Below are 19,336 nucleotides of genomic sequence, written 5' to 3'. Positions count from 1 at the left end.
AACAGCTGAAAAAGACCTCAAAATTTTGCTACAATATACTTTGTTTCAAATACTACTATTAGTTCTTAACCTTCTGAAAGTAAAAGTCACTCAATTTCTTAACAAAACAAACAAACAAGGAAGAAAACCAACCCACCACACACACCAACACATAAAAAAAAAACACCACTAACACCTTCTGGCAGCAACTCATGTTGTATAACTAGAAAGTGAAAGAACATTTGTCCCTATTCTCTGTCGTGAGAGGTTCTAAATTTCTGAATATATCATAGAAAGGCTGACAGACAGGATGGTCTGACTTCTCTGAGCTTCAAATATTTAAGAGGCATGCCAAAGAAAGAAGCTTTTCAGTCAAATAGATTTTTTTTTTTTTCTTAGTAAGCCTTCCTCTGCTGGAAGTCAGGAGGACCGAGTCATCCAGCTAAATCTGTTTATATATGACAATGTCATCAAAAATTTTAATAATTCTTCTTTCCCATGTAAAAAGGACCAAAAAAAGCCTGTGGCAGGAGGAGAACATGGAGAAACTTTCTGTTCGGAACATTTTATGCTTGCAATTTGTCCTTTTTTATCCTTCTGCAATTCTAACATGAAGAAGTTTGAAATCTTACTCTTGATTTTCACAGCATCTGTCTTCAAATACGGACAACAATTCTTTAATGCCTTAAGGGAGCTCAGGTAGTGCTAGGTGACAAGTTTACTCCCAGGTTAATCCACTTTATACTAGGAGAATGAGATTTCACATGTCTTCAAGAGAAGATGTACATCTGGTATGCCACACAGCCACCTGCAGACATTATAGAATCCATGAAGTATTTTTTGGAGGTAACTGGGAAACTATACTGATAGTTTCTCAGCAATAACAAAAACAAACAAACAAAAAGCAAATCTGGCACAGCACTAAGTCTGTATTTTTTCCACCACGCAGATCTCCCAGAGAGATCTTGCAACAACAAACCTTAGTGCTCCTAAAAGAAGGAAATGAGGAAGAATTTATCAACTTATCAGCATGGATTATCCTGTGCCAAGTAAGAAATGTGAGAAGAAACTGAAGATTTTAAGAATCTCTCTCCCATGGAGCCATTATTTGATAAAAGATGGCACAAAAGATATAAGGTGGACATTGGTTTCTTACGTGGGGCATTTTAAATGCATAGCATGAAAGACAGACTCTAAGGAAAACAAGGAGATGCATTTATTTATTTCAGCCTTTATCCCAAGTTAATCCATACTCAGGGTGCATCCTACACAGATCATCATTCACTATGCTTTTGTTCCACACTACAGAAACGTGACAGCATAAGGTCACTGCAGATTCTTTAGAGGAATGACGTGGACAGGTACTAGAATACAAGCACTCAAGATGCTGAAACACATTCAAGGGAGAACAAACAGCATCAAGTGTGAGAACGCGGTGGCCCTAATCTGTCTGCTCCAGCCACTGACAAAACCAGCACAGACGGTTTTTCCATGTGGAGGATACTGCCACATCACTCTGAAGTTAGGTATGAATTGCAGAAATCCTGGATTTAAAGCTATTTCCTGGCAGGAAGGTAGGCAGGCAGGCAAATGCAAATAGAGAGACTGAGTCTTAAAGAGTGCAGAAGAGCCTGCCACTCTCACCAACAGAGGCGGGAAGACTCATGACATCCAGACTCTTCGGACAGCTGGCAATATACAGCAGCTGCCCAGAAGAGAGGCTAGCAGTGTATCTTCTGGTATTTACTGGTCTTGTTAGTTCTCTCAATTGCCAAGTATATGGAAACTTTTTTTTTTTCTCACTCTGACTAGTAGGCTTGGTAGAATCATGCAACTGAAAGCTTGTTTTCCAGTCATGATCTTGAGTCATATCAGAAGCTGGTACAGTGAGTGTACTGCTTATTAAATCAGGCTTTCAAACATCTGGCTTTTCACAGAAAAATAATAAGAACTCATAGTGTTAGGCTGCATATTCTAAGCAATGAAACACAACGTAAGTTATATGACCACAGGTACTTTTTTAAAACTAAGAACCGTAAACAAAAACAAGCTATTAATCCAAACAAGAAGTATCCCAATTGTAATCAATTCAGTAAAACATGTGTAATTTGTCAACTGACACCTTTTGGCTCACATAAAAGGAAACTTATCATTTAAATTGAAGATGAGGAGAAGTGTTCTTGGAAGAATGAGAGTATGATAAAGAAAATGTAAGTTAAAAGCATTCAAACAAGCTCACTTTACCAAGCCTGCAAAGATTAAATAAATATTTTAAGTGCAAAATGCATCTGTGAAATAAAGATCAACTTATTTTGAGATTATCTTGAGGGAAGCTACAATACTACAAACTACATGTTAGCACACCCAAGCACATTTCTTGGCATGAAACATTGTTATCCTTATTGCAGAGATGTTTTCCATGGAATTTCAGAACTTTTATTAAGCTTCATCAAATAATCATATAATTTTTCTTTGAATATATAGCTTCCCTATACACCAAGAGGAAAAAAAAAAAGCTGTCAACAAAAATCTTTAAAGTACCCATTTTGCTTGGTAGAGGTTCTCCGAACCTTTATTCTAAGGCAAAGCATTTCACAAGAGACACCTACATGCAGAGCTTCCTGGGTGTGCACACATTTTCGGGGAGGAGAAAGGGGAAGGGGAGGGACTGCACAGAAAAGGTCTCCCAGACAAATGCAGCACCTTCTTCTTTCACACAGGGCTCCACAGCTGCTTGCAGAACATCCACAGCCAGTGACCCATGTTGCTTCGTTTCAAAAACTGCTGCTACGCCAACCCCTACGGCAGTACTTCTGAACTATTCATTTCAGTAACCCTGACATCAGTTTTTCCAAAGATCACTGGTGCAGTAAGTTGGAGAACGAAGTGGTAAAGACAATATTCCTAATTAAAGAAACAGCCATTTAAACAAAAACATACTAAATGAAAAGTGTGACAACCTTTCCAACTCAGAATCAAAAATTAAAATACAATCAAAAGAAAACATTAATGGATTTTTTTAAAGTCTGCTGGGATGGTGGCTGCTATGCAGTAAAGCTGAACAGAGACTCTGAAGGAAAGTGGCAAACTTGTTAGCCACCAGAGTACAACACATGGTCCAGCTCTTTCTCCACTTCGATTGATGGTGGGTAAGAGTTACCCTGTGTTCGCCATTCTCGTCTTATGCACGTAGTAAAGCATTATTTACTAATGAGCGAAAGCACCCAGAGATACTAACTGGGTTCACTTTAAAAATGAAATTCATACATGCAGTACAGGGTTGAGCTTTTGTAGCTAGGATTTAAAAGATTATTTACGAGACATGAAAAAAGAAAATATGCTCAAGGATTAATAACAGATAGACAAAACATGAAAATCATCTGCATTTTAATTTTTCTTTGTAGAACAGAACTAATTTAATGTTTTGCTCTGTTTTTTAAACTAAGATGGACTTTTTCCATTTGTAAACAATTTCCTGCAAAAGTCTTTGTTGTTTTAAGACTTCTACCTTTTTTTAAGCATTAAAAAGCAGGATTTGCTGCTTTCTATATCCATATCCCACTCCACTTCTTTCCTATGTTAACTTCTTCCTGTTTTTTCCAAGGCAAAATAGAATGAAGAAGGTCGAGGAAGACAGGAAAATAGTTTGTTAAAATTAAATTATTTTCCTGGGTAAAACCGTAGCTCTTTCTGCAGGATTCTGTAATAGACTTGAGATACAAATATTACTTCCATATATAGCCATAAACTCCCTTTGACCATATTTCTAAGATTCAGCAACCCAAACACAAAAGCCAGGATGCACAAGAGCAATTCTAATATGCCTTCAGCAACTCAATACTGTTCTGATGAAAACATCTACCACCAAGATTCCCCTCACAAAAGCTGAGACCAGCTCAGTTCAAGGTATTAAATGGTTTCAGGGTAACTTTACACTGGAAGTAGCCTGATGACATTAGTTTAGTTCCACATTTTGGGAAGTGTGTTTTCATTTCAGGTATGACAAGGCAAACTTCCTAATGAACAAATTCCTGGAGCTACAGAAGATGTAACCAAGTACATTCCTACCACATCCTTGCTCCCACAACAGCCTTTAGAAGAATGAGTGCATGCTGGGACCGAACAACAAACTGCATAAAGGCTACTAGCGCAAAATGTATGTAGAAGAAACTTAAAGGCAATCTATGGGAACCCCTAACCATATTATTCCTTCTTATGGCTCACCTTTATGGCCATATTACAGTGATTTGTGCTAAACTCTAAACTTAAATAAATATAACATATATAAATCTACAAAACTCCGTAACCATTCTTATTCTAGTACAGAATTTGGAGGTGGGGGGGTAGGGGGTGTTCCCATCCCGATTCATTCTAATTCACTTTGGAAAAGTTTAAGCTAAATGCAAAAAAGCCAACCATAATCAGCGCAGTTTTACTGGCACTTCTTACAAAACCTAAGCAGACAAACTCCTATAAATAGCAACTAGAACTGAGACCCCACTAGACTGCTGCTGAGCCAAGAGAGGTTCACATTCTTCTATCAGAAAGTGAAGATTAAAATAAATCCATTATGAAATTCAGATAGGGAAACAAGACACCAAAAGGCCATTCCAATGAGATATTTGGTGTGTTTTCTCATTTAGAAAATGTCAACCCAACTCTCAATGATACAGCTGCAAGAAACAATCTGATACGTGGGGCACCCACCCAAAGGGGTAGGGCCTTGCACCTCTCCCGCAGTTAGACCTTCTTGTTGCCTTCACCAGGTTAAGCACAGCGCTGTGCAACTAGGAAGGGTGTCGGACAAAAGCGTACCCACCAGAAAAGCCATTAGCTTTCCTTCGGATCAATGGGACCATGCAGATGGGGTGTACGGGAGATGGACAAGTGAAGAAGAAGGGAGGAGGGAAAAGGACCGGTTCTTTCAGCAACAGTCAGTGGTTAGATTAGATTAAAGCATATTGTGAAACTGCTCTGCAAATGCAACGTACACACACAAACGTAGGAGTTACAGCTGCCATGCTGACATACCTAAAAGCTATGCCAAATATAGATCGGGGTAAAATGTGTATCTACGTTCTCAGAGCTTTCTTCCTCAGAAGAAGTAGAGAAGTCTCAAATAATTCTGCAGTTCCTAATGCTAATGAAGAAAGAGATAGCAACATGGCCTAGTAGCATATTTAAAACAAGTGCATAATTCATGTTATGTTTAAGCATTACCATGAATAAAACTGCCAACAATGCAAGCCTGTCCAAACGAAAGAAAAAATTAGAACTTGAGAGGTTCCTAATGTCCACTTAAAAACCCTGTCAGGACATGAAACGTGTTGAGTATTTTCACATCAGAAAAGATATTTATTTGCACTATTAAAATATGGACAGAGTCCAATACAAAAGGAAACACAGCTAGCTTTCACAATATCAGAAGTTCAATTTTTAATGTACTGTAGAAGCCTGGAAAATAAAAAGTAATACCCTACTTAATGGTTCTAAATAAATAACTTGAAATGAAATTATCTTTCTGCCCACTGAGCAAAATAAGATATAGCTAGAAAGATTTTGAAATTAACACAAGTGTTTATAAGAATGAATTAAAATGTGTTGACTTGCAAAAAGAAAGTAATCAAACATAAATCATTGTGAAAGGTTCACAGATCATAAAATTAACACATTCTAAAATGTAACATATGATACAAATGCTCTTAAGACTTGTTGCACAGTTATTTCTAAATGCTTCATGTTGCTGAACACATGCCAGTACCAGGCCTGATCGCACAAAGATTTACACTCATACTGAGCTGTGAATAGTCCTATTACAATAAACAGGATTAATCACAGAAAATCTACTTATCATGCACAAAATTATCCATGTGTGAAAATCTTTGCCACCTTGCTTATCCTAAAATCAGAATTAGATCATCACTTGAATAACCATAATCTAATATCAAACGTGTGTACCGGAAAGCTTTTGATACTACATTAACAAAGCCATGGTTACATATCAAGATCCACAGGGATGTCAGTGTAGCAACATACGTTAAATATTTTTTAAAAAATCATAGGCAATATCACTTTTTTTCTGGAAAAAAAAGTCCATGGATTTTGCAGCACTATATTATAAACAACCAGAAAATAGTTATTTTGGGGATTTATATGGGATTTTCTACCACTGTACAGCTAACCCCAGAAGAGCAATGCAGAATATCTGCCCTTACACTATGAGGCACTCAAAAGTGCTCACTCCAGACTTCAGATGAAATTTATATGCAGAAAAGAAAGCACTAGACATAACTAAGGCTAGCCAGCATCTTCTGAGTACTTTTAGTAGTTTATAACTTCAGTCTAACAGGTTAAAATTTTGTGAAATTTCAGGTAGCGCATGCATGCCTCAAGCTGAACCTTTGTAAAAATATTTCAAATAACATATCAAATGTTTTTTCATTTGATTTTGATAACAGGGCAGTTATATGACATATTTGGGCCAATCTAACAGCTAACTATCATTGAAAGGGGCGATCCTGCTCCTTCCGCCTAACTGTGAGAATCCACCCTATCTTTTGTGCGTGCTCTGGTGCTCATATACATACATACTGGTTTATGCAGTCCACCAGCCTGGCAATTTTTTTTTTTTAAATTATTATTTTTCTGCCAGGTTAACTCACTGACTGGATTTACCGTAAAGAGTGTGTCAGAAGCAGCTCAAAACAGGGAGCAGGAGCGGGCCCTTCTGCGTTCAGCATTCACAGCCTGCCTGTCTCAGCCCATCTCATATAATTTCACCTTGAAAATAAACAGAAAAGAAAAATATGTTGCTTTTTAAAAACTGTGATTTTTTTTTTTGACAAGCCCTTAAATTCCTTGGGTCTCACCACTCCTCTACTCTCTGCAAGTATTTGTGAAGCATCTCCTCTCATCACTAGCACTATGCTAGCGTTGTTTTACAGAAGATGACAATCTGCTGTTGATATCAGTTACTCTACTGGCCCAAATGGCACAGGTCTATAGAGATGTACATATAACAGAATTTATGCTTTTTCCTTCCAGATTGCTTTTCAAAAATCCTTAAAACATAACACACAAAAAGCGTTGGGAGAATACAAAAGTTGCATGCAAACATACAGAAGTCAGGGATACCACAATTAAGGTACCTTGGTTCATCATAATTTGCCCCTCTAGCTTACTGGCACTGTGATAATTTTTTAATTGAAATATTATATATATGATATATGTATTTATATGGTATATATCTTTGTCTACAGAACATCATTTCCTTCGGCACACTGAATGGATCTGCTCCATAGAAATACGTCAAACTAGTGAGATAGTTCGTAATATCCTTGCTCCATTTGTTGCAAGTGCTGAAACAAGAAACAGACAGCGGGAAAAGAAAGTCACTACCATTTGAGCAGTTGAATGCTACCCTGCAAAATAGGATCCTATCCTGGATCCTGCCAATTCTACAAAAGCCATTTCTAACAAATCTTTTCTTTTTTCTTTTTTTTCTTTTCTTTTTTTTTTAATAGGTGACTAATAATTACACTTTCCTCATTTTCTGGGTGCTTATCCTTACACATTTGTGTCAGATTTACCCTAAATGCTGAGTACTCAAAGCTGCAATTAAATCAATGACAGCAATACTTTGAAAATACAAAGACGGATGCAATACCGTATACGGATTTTTAAAAAAAAACACAAAACTCTTAAAGAGCTCAATGGACATCCACAACGAACACAAATTCTCATCTTACTCCCAGGAATCAATTCTCCAGCCATAAAATAAGAAATATCCATTTCTTTTCCCTGAGGCATAGTGAAATACTTCTAAGAATAAGCAACGTTCAATATAGGCCGCAAGGGTGAACTAATCAGTTTACAGTGCTCTTGCTCCTGCGGCCAGCACAGCTCCTGAGGGCAGGTGGCAGCACACGTCAGATGGAAAGGTAAGCCCACAACAGTTACTTAGGTAACTACTGGGAGAAGGTGGGAAGAGGATCTGGCCTCTCCTGGGACCTAACCACTGATCAGAAAGCCCAACCAGTAGGCTTCTAACACAGAGTAGCCACTTTGGTGGAGAATCGCTAGAGGAATGGGGGCACACAGGTACAGGACTGTCCTCAAGAAAAGGTAAGCAAGATAGTAAGACTGAAGAGAGAAACTGTGGTTACCACCATGATGTTGTAACAGAACTGTAAGAGATTTGGCTTCTTTTCTCAGCTCTGCCACTGCTGTTGGGCAAATCGTTATCTTGGCAAATTGTTCCCCACACCCCGTATTTCCACTTCCTTGTCCCCAAAACAGGGGCAATGACCCACCTAGGATTTAGGTGTGAAGAGAGCAGCAGGAACTATCTACAAGGGCCTCGCAAACCCACTGATACTGCTACAGAAGTTTCACAAAGAAATATATTAATTCCACTTTAGAGCAGGATTAAGCAGAGCACAATCAGAGAACACATGTTATGCAACAAGAAAAAAGCAAATTACAGAGCAGCTGCTTATTCAGTGAGCAGCATGTTTCCTGTATGTTCGAGAAGGTAGGGACTTCTGGGGGGAATATCGTGGTCATGTATCACAAAAGACTACAATACAATATTAAGGTACAATATATTAGTAATGTAGTGATGTACATACACTTAGAATGGCACAGGAAGAGCTCAATGGTGCAATTTTAACATTTGCGTGCTTGACTTACACCTAAACCTGTTCTTTTAAGCGCATGTTTTTCTTTCCTGTAATATCCTTACTTCAGCTTCATTGTTTTGTTAAAGGCAGAAAAAATTCAAGCCAATTACTTAATATGTCCATGTAGACTAAATAACATTGGACAATAAGCTAACAGAAGTATAATCAAGAAGCTTTTTCATCCAGAAGCTTTGAAGTTAGCAGCAAAAGTAGTCTCAGAGATTCTGGAAGACATCCCTCATTTACATAGATGACAGCATACGGAAAAATTTCAGGAAAATACAAACAGTAATCTAAACCATAGGTGAGAAGGTCATGGATAACAGATACAAAACAGATCTTGCAGAGCACAGGAAATATTTCTAGATCTTACTCTAATATTTGAAAACATTATTTCAACAGGGGCTCTCAGGCTGTGAGGGCAATGCGAGTATTTCAGAACACAGGAACCATTCTCCTAAGTTGTAATTTCAATTTTAGGACATTGCCATGCACTAACTACACAATTTTTCCCCCACCTAATTTCATTATGGTAAACTTATTCAGGGTAAGATTACATTCTGTGTAACATCTAGAAAGAAATTCTGCAAAATATTGTTGGCTCTCTGTAGACTAACTTTTCACATGGTGGACCTGGCAAGGAACATTTTCTCATTTAAACCTGCTGAGGAGGCAGTGTCATACCCCAGCATACCTTTATTTTTAATGGATATTTATTGCATTTCATCTGTGTTTCAAACATACCCTCTACCTACACATGGAACATTAACCTCAAAAAATCCAGTTAGTCCTAAATATGATAGAATGAATACCTCTTCAGTAAAATATTCACTGCAGGCAGACCAAGCAAATCCTATGCTTTCTATATTGTTTTTTAAACACTACAGTGTTACCTTCAGTGGTCATCATTCAGAGCCACCAGTGGTCTGGGCTGGAAGATCTGAAAGAGCCCTTCCTAAAGCTCTAAGACACAGACCTTGGTTGACTGCTTCACTCCACTCCTCAAACACCACAGGTATATGCTACATACAATAAAAATAATGGCCTTTCAGGGACCTATTCCATGAGACTAATACACTTAGCAACTAAAAATTACAAAACTAAACATGAAACATAGAAAATAAACTACTTCAAGCACATAAACATCTACTCCACTCTGCTAACATAAACACAAGGCCACACACATGCAATACAGTCAACGGAAAAAAATAAGCCCATCTAATAATGTCCTGAGGAAAGAAAAAGAATGACAGGTGACAGTTACTAATCATAACACACGAGATACTTCCATTAGGTGATTGGACACTTCAGAGGTGGCAGCTGTATAAGGATGTAGAAACAGTGCAGTCACAGTGATTTAGGTATCGTTAGAAGCAGCCTCTCGGACAGTAGGTTTTAGTGGTAGCCCTTTCTTTCCTTTAATGCATGAAAAACAAGGAGCAGATAATCTTGCGATGCTCCATTAGGGAGACTGCTGACCAACAGTGAACACACACACAAAAAATCTATCACTGTTCTTCAAAGTATTGAACCAGTTATGAACTGGGCACCAAGGAGCGATTTTCATCAGTGGAATTGCTGTGGCCTAACCAGCACTCTGTTATAACAGCATCAGAACAGTATCAAGCATCTTTGTCAAGAATAAGCAGAAGAGTCAGCACATAAACAGACACACGTTAGCATCTAAAGACAGTATGAAATCAGCCAGAGGGAGAAACAGTAAAAATAAACTTTAAATTCACACAAGTAAGCGACTAGGTCAGTTTCTTAACCCTCCCCTATTGGAACACGAGTGTGTTACAGACCATGTAAATTTGCCAAGACAACAAAAGTTTTTTAATAGTACACTTCTGTACAGTTAGGGATTTTTTTTTTTCCACACTGTTGCAAGAAATCCATCACCTCCCTACTGATAACGAACATGTGTGGTCAGATTAAACCAACTAAGAGCTACTCCTATCCCAGTTACATAAAATTCCAGAATTGTAAATCAGCGTCTCTTAATCTGGCTGATCCTCACGCCAAAGGGAAAAAAAAACCTCAAATCAAGTAACTACTAAATCCAGTGTGCTTCTGCAGTGCATCCTCTTCAAACGACTACCCACAACCCCAACAAGAACTTCCAGGTAACTCTTCACCTTGATACTCCGAGAACAATATGTACAAGGAATCCTGCTGACTTCTATCACATACCCCAAGGTGATTACTCCTCATTACAGTTTTACATTTCTCAAACAATTTTAAAGCACTTAAGCCCATTTTCAGATCAAGGCAAGCCAAAACATGAGATGTCTAGAAGCCATTTTATAAGAGCAATAACATAGATATTCTGGCCCATTAACTAACATTGAAAATAATTCAAAAAATAAAACTCAGACTTCTCAGGATTGTGCCCTCTTGAATAAAAAGATTGTGGAAATTGGATTCTACCTCAATGACTTTGGTACCCTGCAGCTAATTCTCGCTAATTAAGTGCTAGAATACACTAAATCAGAAATTCAGATTGATCAAAAGATATGATTCGTGTTTATAACAACTATAATTACTAGGAACAAAAATCTTGAAGGTTCTCAATGCCATTAATTCACAGGCCAACAATTAAGAGCTACCATCCCAAAGAGGTCTGAAATTTCTGAGAACCCAGAGCCAAATTACTTCATGTTGAAGCCAAGCCTTAGTGAAAGACATTCAGTACAATCCACACTACTAAGCAAGAAACCAGTCTGTAAAGTAAGAAAATACTCTTACAGGGTTCTGGTAAGAGAAAAAAACCCAGCATGTCCTGTGTTTATGGACTCCTTTCCAGATACTGTTTTCTCATGCAACCATGTAAAGAGTTTCCTCAAGTCCTCAGCACACCAGAGCAGCTGCACTCACCCAGGTTCCCTCAATGCACAGATGTGTCCCACGGTAACGGCAACAATTTCAGGCGCCCAAGATGCAAGCACCAGAGCCGAGACAACTTTGCTGAACTTGTGCCCAACCAGAGATAGGAAATGAAGAGTTGCCCAATTTTAAAGCAAATATTAGGCACGTAACACATAACTACAACAGATCCTGTGCTTTCTGGATATGCAGCCATACTCTCATCACCACAACTGTGGAAAGCCCCACACCTGCCCTGTGACCTATAGGGAATATAAGCCAGGGATGACACAACAGCTCAGTAGACAGTAAACTGCAAGGTCATGCAAATAATTGAGAGATCAGGTTTTCCATCTGTTTGTTCTTTTACATTGCTGTTCCCTGAAAAGTGACAGTAAACTCACAGTTCAAGCTGCCTTGTATTTGGTCCAATACAGTGTATATAACACAAAGTATAGGTTCCTAACAGGCATCAGAAAAGCCTGAACATGCCTGGTTTGCATGATCTACTTTTAACTGCCAGATTAAGACAACAAGCCCACCGGTTTTGTCTACAAATTGACATCTATTCTACATATTCAAGCAATATACTATGACAACTGGATGATCATCCTCTGCATGCTCTTTTCCTAGAAAGTCTATTTTATTCCCCCTCCCAATCCCTTAATTTCATGTTGGGTATAAACAGATTGTGATCACAAAAAAGTACATTTTAAACACATAAAAATTCTCTTCTACAAGTCATTTAAAAAGAAAATATCATAATATCTATCAGGAAAAAGCAACCTGAAAGCCAAGTAGCTTTTGCGTACTTCCTTACACCCCCTAACAATACAAGATTTCCCAATCCCCAATCGCATAACGTCCACACCATTTTGCTGACTCAGATGAAAATTCATCACAGAGTATAACTGTCAGGCTCACCAGTGACAGAGGAAGCTCCTGAGAACAGCAGCCTAATAAAGCTTTCCTCCTTGAGGGATGACGGCAGACTTTCTCCCATATGAATGATTCATTTTAGTTTGATATTGTTAAAGCAATATTCACACAGGGCACCTTCACACTAGGTTTTACAAAAAAAAAATTATTATAAGGTCAGACTCTAAGCTGAAAACCAATATTCCACAGACACTTCTAGGAAAACTGCAAGCGAGCGTGGTCTTAAATATTTGTATCACATCTTGATACCCTGAGGATTGACCACCTCCCTCTACACTTGACCTACTGGGGTCATTACAAAAGTTTTCTTCAAGGTAAGAAGCATACGATTACTTCAGCAAAATGGGAACTGGTTGAGTTTACTAATCCTTTTAATGAAAAACTCCTTTGTTAAAAGAAAGTTTAAGGACACAAAATGAGAATATTTCTTAAATTTATTTATATAGTTACTGTTATATCTAGAAATGACCCAACTTAAAGGCCTGACAATTGTCATCTCATATATATTTTATCTGACAGACTCTCATATACCAGATCTCTGTTAGGAAACACTGTGTATGTGGTCAAAACCAGAAGAGAGTCATACTTCAGGAGGTCAACAACAGAGATGATAATTTGCTTTAAAGTACTCTTATTTGAAGAAGTCTGAAATCACCTACTGCATCTGGAAATACTGACTGCTATAATGCTTACAGACTAAAAAAACATCCACAGATCCCGTGAAATGTACTCATTTCTTGGCTTTAATACTAATTTTGCTCCCTCTCCCCTCCCTTTATAAAACTGAAGAATGTTTGCAATGCAATACTACAGATTCACTTGTTGAAAACAAGACTAAATAGTTTTAACTACAAAAGGAAGCCTGCAGAAAGCCAGTGAATTTAGAAGTTGCTTTCTTGCTTTGCCCCTTTCCCAGTAAACTACAAAACACAGCTACATCCCAGACAGCTAATTCACATAGCGTGCTGCTTACTGTTTGGCAAAACAAACTTTACTTTATGCTGAACATTTCTCATACTTGATGGCTAGAGATTTAGGCCAGACATCGTCATAAATACCTGATACAAGTGCTTTACATGGACATACCTATGCGCACATACTTTTTAGGAGCATATCACCACTTTCTTGTGTCAAATCTAAACCCAGCAAAAGAAAAAAAAAAAAAAAAAGATATCTGACAAATTTTCAGGGCAATCACGTAGAGGATAGAATTCAGAGTGCGCAAAAAGACGTTTGTTTCCCCTTTCTAAAACATTGCTAGTGAACATATGACTATGTCAAATCTGCCCAGCATCAATATTTCTCACTTCATCTCTTGCACTAAGGTAACATGACCTGGTCATGATATTACTGGTATTGTAAACCAGTTTGGGGGTACATAAGTAATAAAAGTTAATACAGACTTCATGGGAAATTATTACAAAAACATTAAGGTATTTGTCAAAAATTTGATGAATGGACATCTTTTCACCTTAAGCATGTAGCCACCATTTGAAACAATTTTAGAGCAGAAGACTTATCCAGCCTCAGATCTGAGTTCACATGCACAGATATCACAACACCTTTATGAATTAGTAACATCACTTGTTACATCGAGAAATTATGTTGTTTTGCAGAGATTTTACAGGCACCTTGATTTTTGGTTTGTTCCCGCCCCCCCCCCCCCCCCAGTGCAAGAGATCTAGACAGTTTATATTTGATAGGCTGTTCATAAATTATATCCTACTGCTGTTTGCAGGTTAGAACTTCTTCCCACACAGATTTCATTTTATCATCAGACTGTTTAATTCTGCACTTATAAAAATGTCATCCTAGTCATAAGGGAAGAATTAGACAGTACTCTCAAAGTTTTGTGCAGTAACTGTGACAAGATGCAGATACGGTAATACTAATAAGGCCAGTAGAGTGTATCAGTTGCAGGATCAGGCCAACATATATACACCGCGTTAAAGAGCAATATCTTGCTGTTTTCTGAAGTGCAATGAGACAATGAAGGAATATAAATTAGTAATACATTAACTATATTACGGTATTTGCACTGTTACCTCTCGACATTATAGCCTTGAATACATTAACACACTGATAGTATCATAAGAGTACACTAAAAATTATTTCTGAGCAAAAGCAGTACCAGCCTCTATATTATCTCCCAAAATAAAATTCTGACAGTATGGAAGAAGTTGTCAGGAGATTCTAACCTTTCTGCATGTTGTGCTTTCCACAGTCTTTCTAAAAGACACTGAATTTCCCCTTAGTACACACTTATAATCAAGTTCTCTGAGAACATATTATGAATTTTCCCAGATATTTTATTCAACATGCTGAATCTCTGAATGATATACGAAGAGTATCTCTATATGCAGTCAAGGGAAGACAGTTTAATAACTTATAATATTGTCATACTCACATATGTTATTGTATTTTCATTTGTACAATAATTTGTAATTTAAATAGATTAAACCTGTGTCACTTGCATACTTTATGGCATTATTGCTGATGTATAAAATATTCTGTTCTATGCAGATGATGAAAAAATTGTATATTTAAAATTTATATAGAGTACTAATGAGCTAAACAGATGGAGTTGTGTTTTTAACTTCACTGGAAAGTACTGAAATAAAGTAACTAACAGGATTTGTGTAAATGAAAATAAATCTCGTGAAAACCTAAATGCATTTTCTTTTGTTAGACAGAAGTTTGTGCTTGGCATATAGCTATATGTTATAGCCAGTGGCTGTATTTTGTCGACATGTCCTGTCAATAGCTATGTCTCAGCTCTCAAACAACAGAGAGTTAAATGTATAACCTCAATACTAGTTCAAGGGTTTCTGCATAGAGGCAAGTATACAGAAGTGGGGAAAAAGGCAAAAAAATACTTCATGAATCTCAGTACTCCAGGAAATATTATTTTCCCCAGAGTATTTCTGTCAAAAAACCAAACCAATTAAAGTGCACATTAATTGCAGTAGCAATCCTTCACATAAGCCCTGCAACCTGACTGAAGTAGACACCCATGTCTGCTTACACCTATGGCGACTTCATGGGACTTCATTCGTCTCTAAATGTTCAGTTATGCAGATCAGATCAGACTGCACACTGAAGGCTTGAATCTCTTTCATCATAAGTGATGCTGGTTTGAAAGGCAGCTATGATTACAATGCCAGGCAAAGGCACAAAAAGTATTTGTTTTAAAGAAAATAAATCTATTTCTCTGTTAGATCCACTTAAGAGTCTTCAAAGTACAAAATGGCGTTTACTTTTCGCTCCTTGTCCCATTCATTTAATATAAAGGACATTGTTAAGTTTGGACAAGAAAGTCTGACACCTTGGTTTCATATTTAGGGTGTCCAGAACAACAGCAGTATGTTTATTTATCAAAGACGTTACACGAACATTACTAGTTCTCATTTAACTTGCCTTACTTCACACAGAAAAATGTATTTTATATCAGAGCCAAAATTAAACCAAACTTAATCGCAAATCTTGCTAAGTAATTAAAGTGGCTTTCATAGATTAAGACCCACTCCATCGAGCTGCTCTGTACAGACAGCTCTCCATCTGTAATGTTTGCAACAGGACAACAGCCCACATAGCAGTCCTCACCAGAGGAAGGCTCTACAAAGATCCTAGTCACAAAAAACATCACAAACTTCTAGCAGCAGATACAGAAGACAATCCCACTCTACAGTTCCCCGAAATACTAGAATACAACAAACCCCTCCTCCCCATGGTAAATTTTAAGAAGTGTTACCTAAATCCATACACTAATGACCAATACCCGGAGCTGCACTACTCACAAATTCCCATTATCAAACCTGTGGTGTAAAGAACCCATCTAGAAGCGAGCTAAACTCTTTTAGACATACTGTCACCATATTTCACTAGAGTAATATATTCTAGCAACTCTAACACTGCTGGTACACTGAAGTTCTCAGCTGGAAGTAAAAATTTCCAACCTCAGTGGTTTTATGGTACCAAATCTCTCTAGAATACATGCATGCTCCACAGAGCTTTAAATCCTAATACCAGTAAAGTTGTATGCACTAAACTGAGAAGGAAAATAATCTTTTGAGAACCTACATAAAACATTACAGAAGTACGTGTTCCTTCAGGTGAACAATCTAGCCTGCAATACAACTTTTCACATTCTGAGTAACTTCTCTTCCAATTTTTTTTAACAACCATGGTTCTTCAGGTAGCTACTTACCTACTTTTGATTTGATTTCATAATCCATTATATTAAGGATTTTCCATAAATAGAATATGTTTCTAATACAGTAGAAATTAAACACATATGGACAAGAAGGACAGTAACAGAAACATAGGTTACATATACATCCGTTCTCCCAGGATGTAGCCTGAGGAGTAAAGACAGAAGAAGTACATGCGCACATGGCAGCTAAATACAAGAGATCAGCCTTATCTTTTTTAGTTTTACTCAGTTATACGAGCTCACAGACTAATTACATGGATATTTGGGGAAAAGGGGCATGCAGACACCCAGAAACAACTGCAAAGAAAATACTTTTGGAAACCACACACACACGTACATTCAGCTGAGCATTCATCAAGAAAGGCCATGGCAGCTGTTTTCAGGAAATCATTCAATTGAAAGATTAATTTTGTAGAGTTTTCCTTAATCACCACAACAAGAGCGGGGTTTGCCTGCCCCTGCTATGAATCTGACTGTCCCCTGTACCAGGAGCCTGCAGATCCCATGAGATCCACAGGAAAGCAGGCCTCATGAGCTCTGGAGCTTCCCAGCACAGCCAAAGCTTCTGCAGATGACAGCTGTCACTGGATGCACGCATGAATCCCAAACACTGGAAGTGGAACACTGGAAAACTAACACTGCCCAAAGGTATGCAAACTTTTTGCATAGCAGGGTAGATTTTAAGTCTGGATCAGCCCATCAGTTTATCTAGTACAATTTTGAGTACAGCATAAGAACGCCTTCAAAAATTGATACAGGTTAGCACTATTTTTCCACCTCTTTCCTTCACAAGGCATGCATCGCTAAACTCATGGAGAACAACTGCAAAAGCTGTATCATTTACAAAGACGAAACCTGATATGGGCACTCACTCTGAAATGTGAAAGCACGACAGGCCCAGGTACATACTCCTAGCAAGCTTGTAAAATATTACTGAAATCTGTGAATAAGTACAGCAAATAAACAAAGCAACTGAGACCCTATTCAAGAGAAAAACCATAGTCCTCTGTCATATGTCTTGTACCAACGGTGAAGATGCTGCTCACCAGAAATAAAGCATCTCTACCATCTAAAACTTCTTGGACCAGAATGTCACATGTACGCAGACAGGGAGGCAGGTCTTGCTGCAGGTACACTTTCAAAGCAAGACTAAAGCTGGGATCCGTAGATTCTACATATCTACTCTTTTTTCGTTGTGCAAAAGCCCCCACAGCTGCTCCGAACAGTTTACGAAAATGAAGCTATCAGAGAGACGATTTACGTTTGCAGCAGAAATGTCTTCCCTTTTTATGAACCAGCTTAATACAGACATCGCTGCACTCGTCTCAGCTGAGGTTTAGCAGGAATTTGGGGGAAGAAAGACGAGGAGGAGTGAAAGTGTTTAAAGCTGAACAAATTTCCCCATGACTTCTACGGGTCCCCCCGCCCGCCCATCCCCTTCCAGCCCGGCACTTGTTAGCAGCTCCCGGCGCTGGAGAGAGGTCCCTTGCAAAAGCTTCCTCCAAGCGGCTGAGAGGAGACTCGGAGAAGGTTATTCAAAAAATACAATCACACGAAATAAATTTTCACAAGTCGGCACGCTTCACCTCTCTTACACCGCGAACAATGGAGGCGCGGGCAGCGGGAGGATACGGCCGCCCGGGTGGGACCGGGACGGGGGGGACACGCTGCCTGCCTGCCCGCCCGTCAGTCCGTCTGTAGCTTCCCCGGCTCTTTGTCTGTCCGTCTGTCAGACGGCCCCGCCGGCAGCGCCGGCCCCATCCCCGCCGCTCCGCCGAGGCCTGCTTGGCCCCGCGGCGGCTGCCGGCCCGCTGCCCGGGGCCGCCTCCGCCGGGGGAGCCCCGCCGTCGGCCGGGGGGAGCGGAAAGGAGCTCCCGGCACCCACCCACCACCCCCGCCGCACGGCAGGGAGCGGAGGAGGAAGGCACCCACCGCCTCGCTCCTCATCCCCCGCTCGCCGGCCTCTCCGCCGGCGGGGCCAAGCGCGGCCCATGCGGGCGGGACGCGCCGGGCCGGGCCGGGCCGCGCCGAGTCGCGGCCCCCCCTTCCCGTCCCTTCCCTCTCCTCCTCCTCCTCCTCCTCCTCCTCCCCCTCCCTCCCGCCGCAGCGGCGGGCGGGCGGGCCCGGCCGGACCCGGCCAGCTCCCGCTCCCGCCCGCCGACACTTACCGGCCGCAGAGCTGCGAAGAGAAGGCGGGCCGGGGCGCGGCGGCGGCGGCTCACAGTGCCCGTACCGCGGCCCCGGGCATGGCGGAGCGGCGGCGGGGCGCGGGGGAGGGGAGGCGGCGGCGGCGGGGGAGGGGAGGCCGAGGGGAAGTTGGCGGCGGCGGCGGCGGGCTCTTCCTGCTCCAGCGGGGCGAGCGGCGCCTTCCCTCAGCCTCCTCCTGGCGGTGACAGCGACAGCCCGGCCAGAGCGCCGCCGCGCCGCGGTGCAGCATGGGAAACACGCCCGGAGGACCGGCGGGCGCCCGGGCGCGGCGGGCCGGCGGTGCGGCGAGGCGATGAGATGAGGAGGATGAGGATGAAGATGAGGGGAGGGGAGCCAGGGTGGTGGCAGCGGCCCGGGTTACGCGCGGGTCAGGAGGCTGGCGCGGCCCTGGAGGCTGGCGCGGCCCTGGGAAGCCCCGCCGGGCTGGCCGGGCCGAGCGCTGCCCCGGGCC

At 40.4% G+C, this 19,336-nt stretch overlaps 1 protein-coding gene across 7 annotated transcripts in view; it reads right to left on the bottom strand.

Annotated features, from left to right (window-relative positions):
• ZNF148 (zinc finger protein 148) overlaps positions 1-19,336 on the bottom strand; it is a 41,018-nt gene extending 21,682 nt beyond the window's left edge. Inside the window, exons 1-2 of one of the 7 annotated variants that reach the window (XM_075092987.1) lie at positions 18,846-19,336; positions 6,655-6,759 (exon numbers count right to left, since the gene is read on the bottom strand). In XM_075092987.1, the coding sequence (XP_074949088.1) occupies positions 6,655-6,719 (65 nt within the window). In that variant the 5' untranslated portion in view covers positions 6,720-6,759; positions 18,846-19,336. Of the gene's footprint in view, positions 1-611; positions 788-6,654; positions 6,760-18,263; positions 18,568-18,609; positions 18,715-18,845 lie in introns of those variants that run through there. The other 6 variants (XM_075092983.1, XM_075092984.1, XM_075092989.1 and 3 more) reach the window with 6 other exon arrangements.

The sequence above is a fragment of the Phalacrocorax aristotelis genome, chromosome 5 (genome assembly GCF_949628215.1).
Source record: "Phalacrocorax aristotelis chromosome 5, bGulAri2.1, whole genome shotgun sequence".
Taxonomy (NCBI): domain Eukaryota; kingdom Metazoa; phylum Chordata; class Aves; order Suliformes; family Phalacrocoracidae; genus Phalacrocorax; species Phalacrocorax aristotelis.
This window is presented reverse-complemented; position numbering and strand designations above follow the sequence as displayed.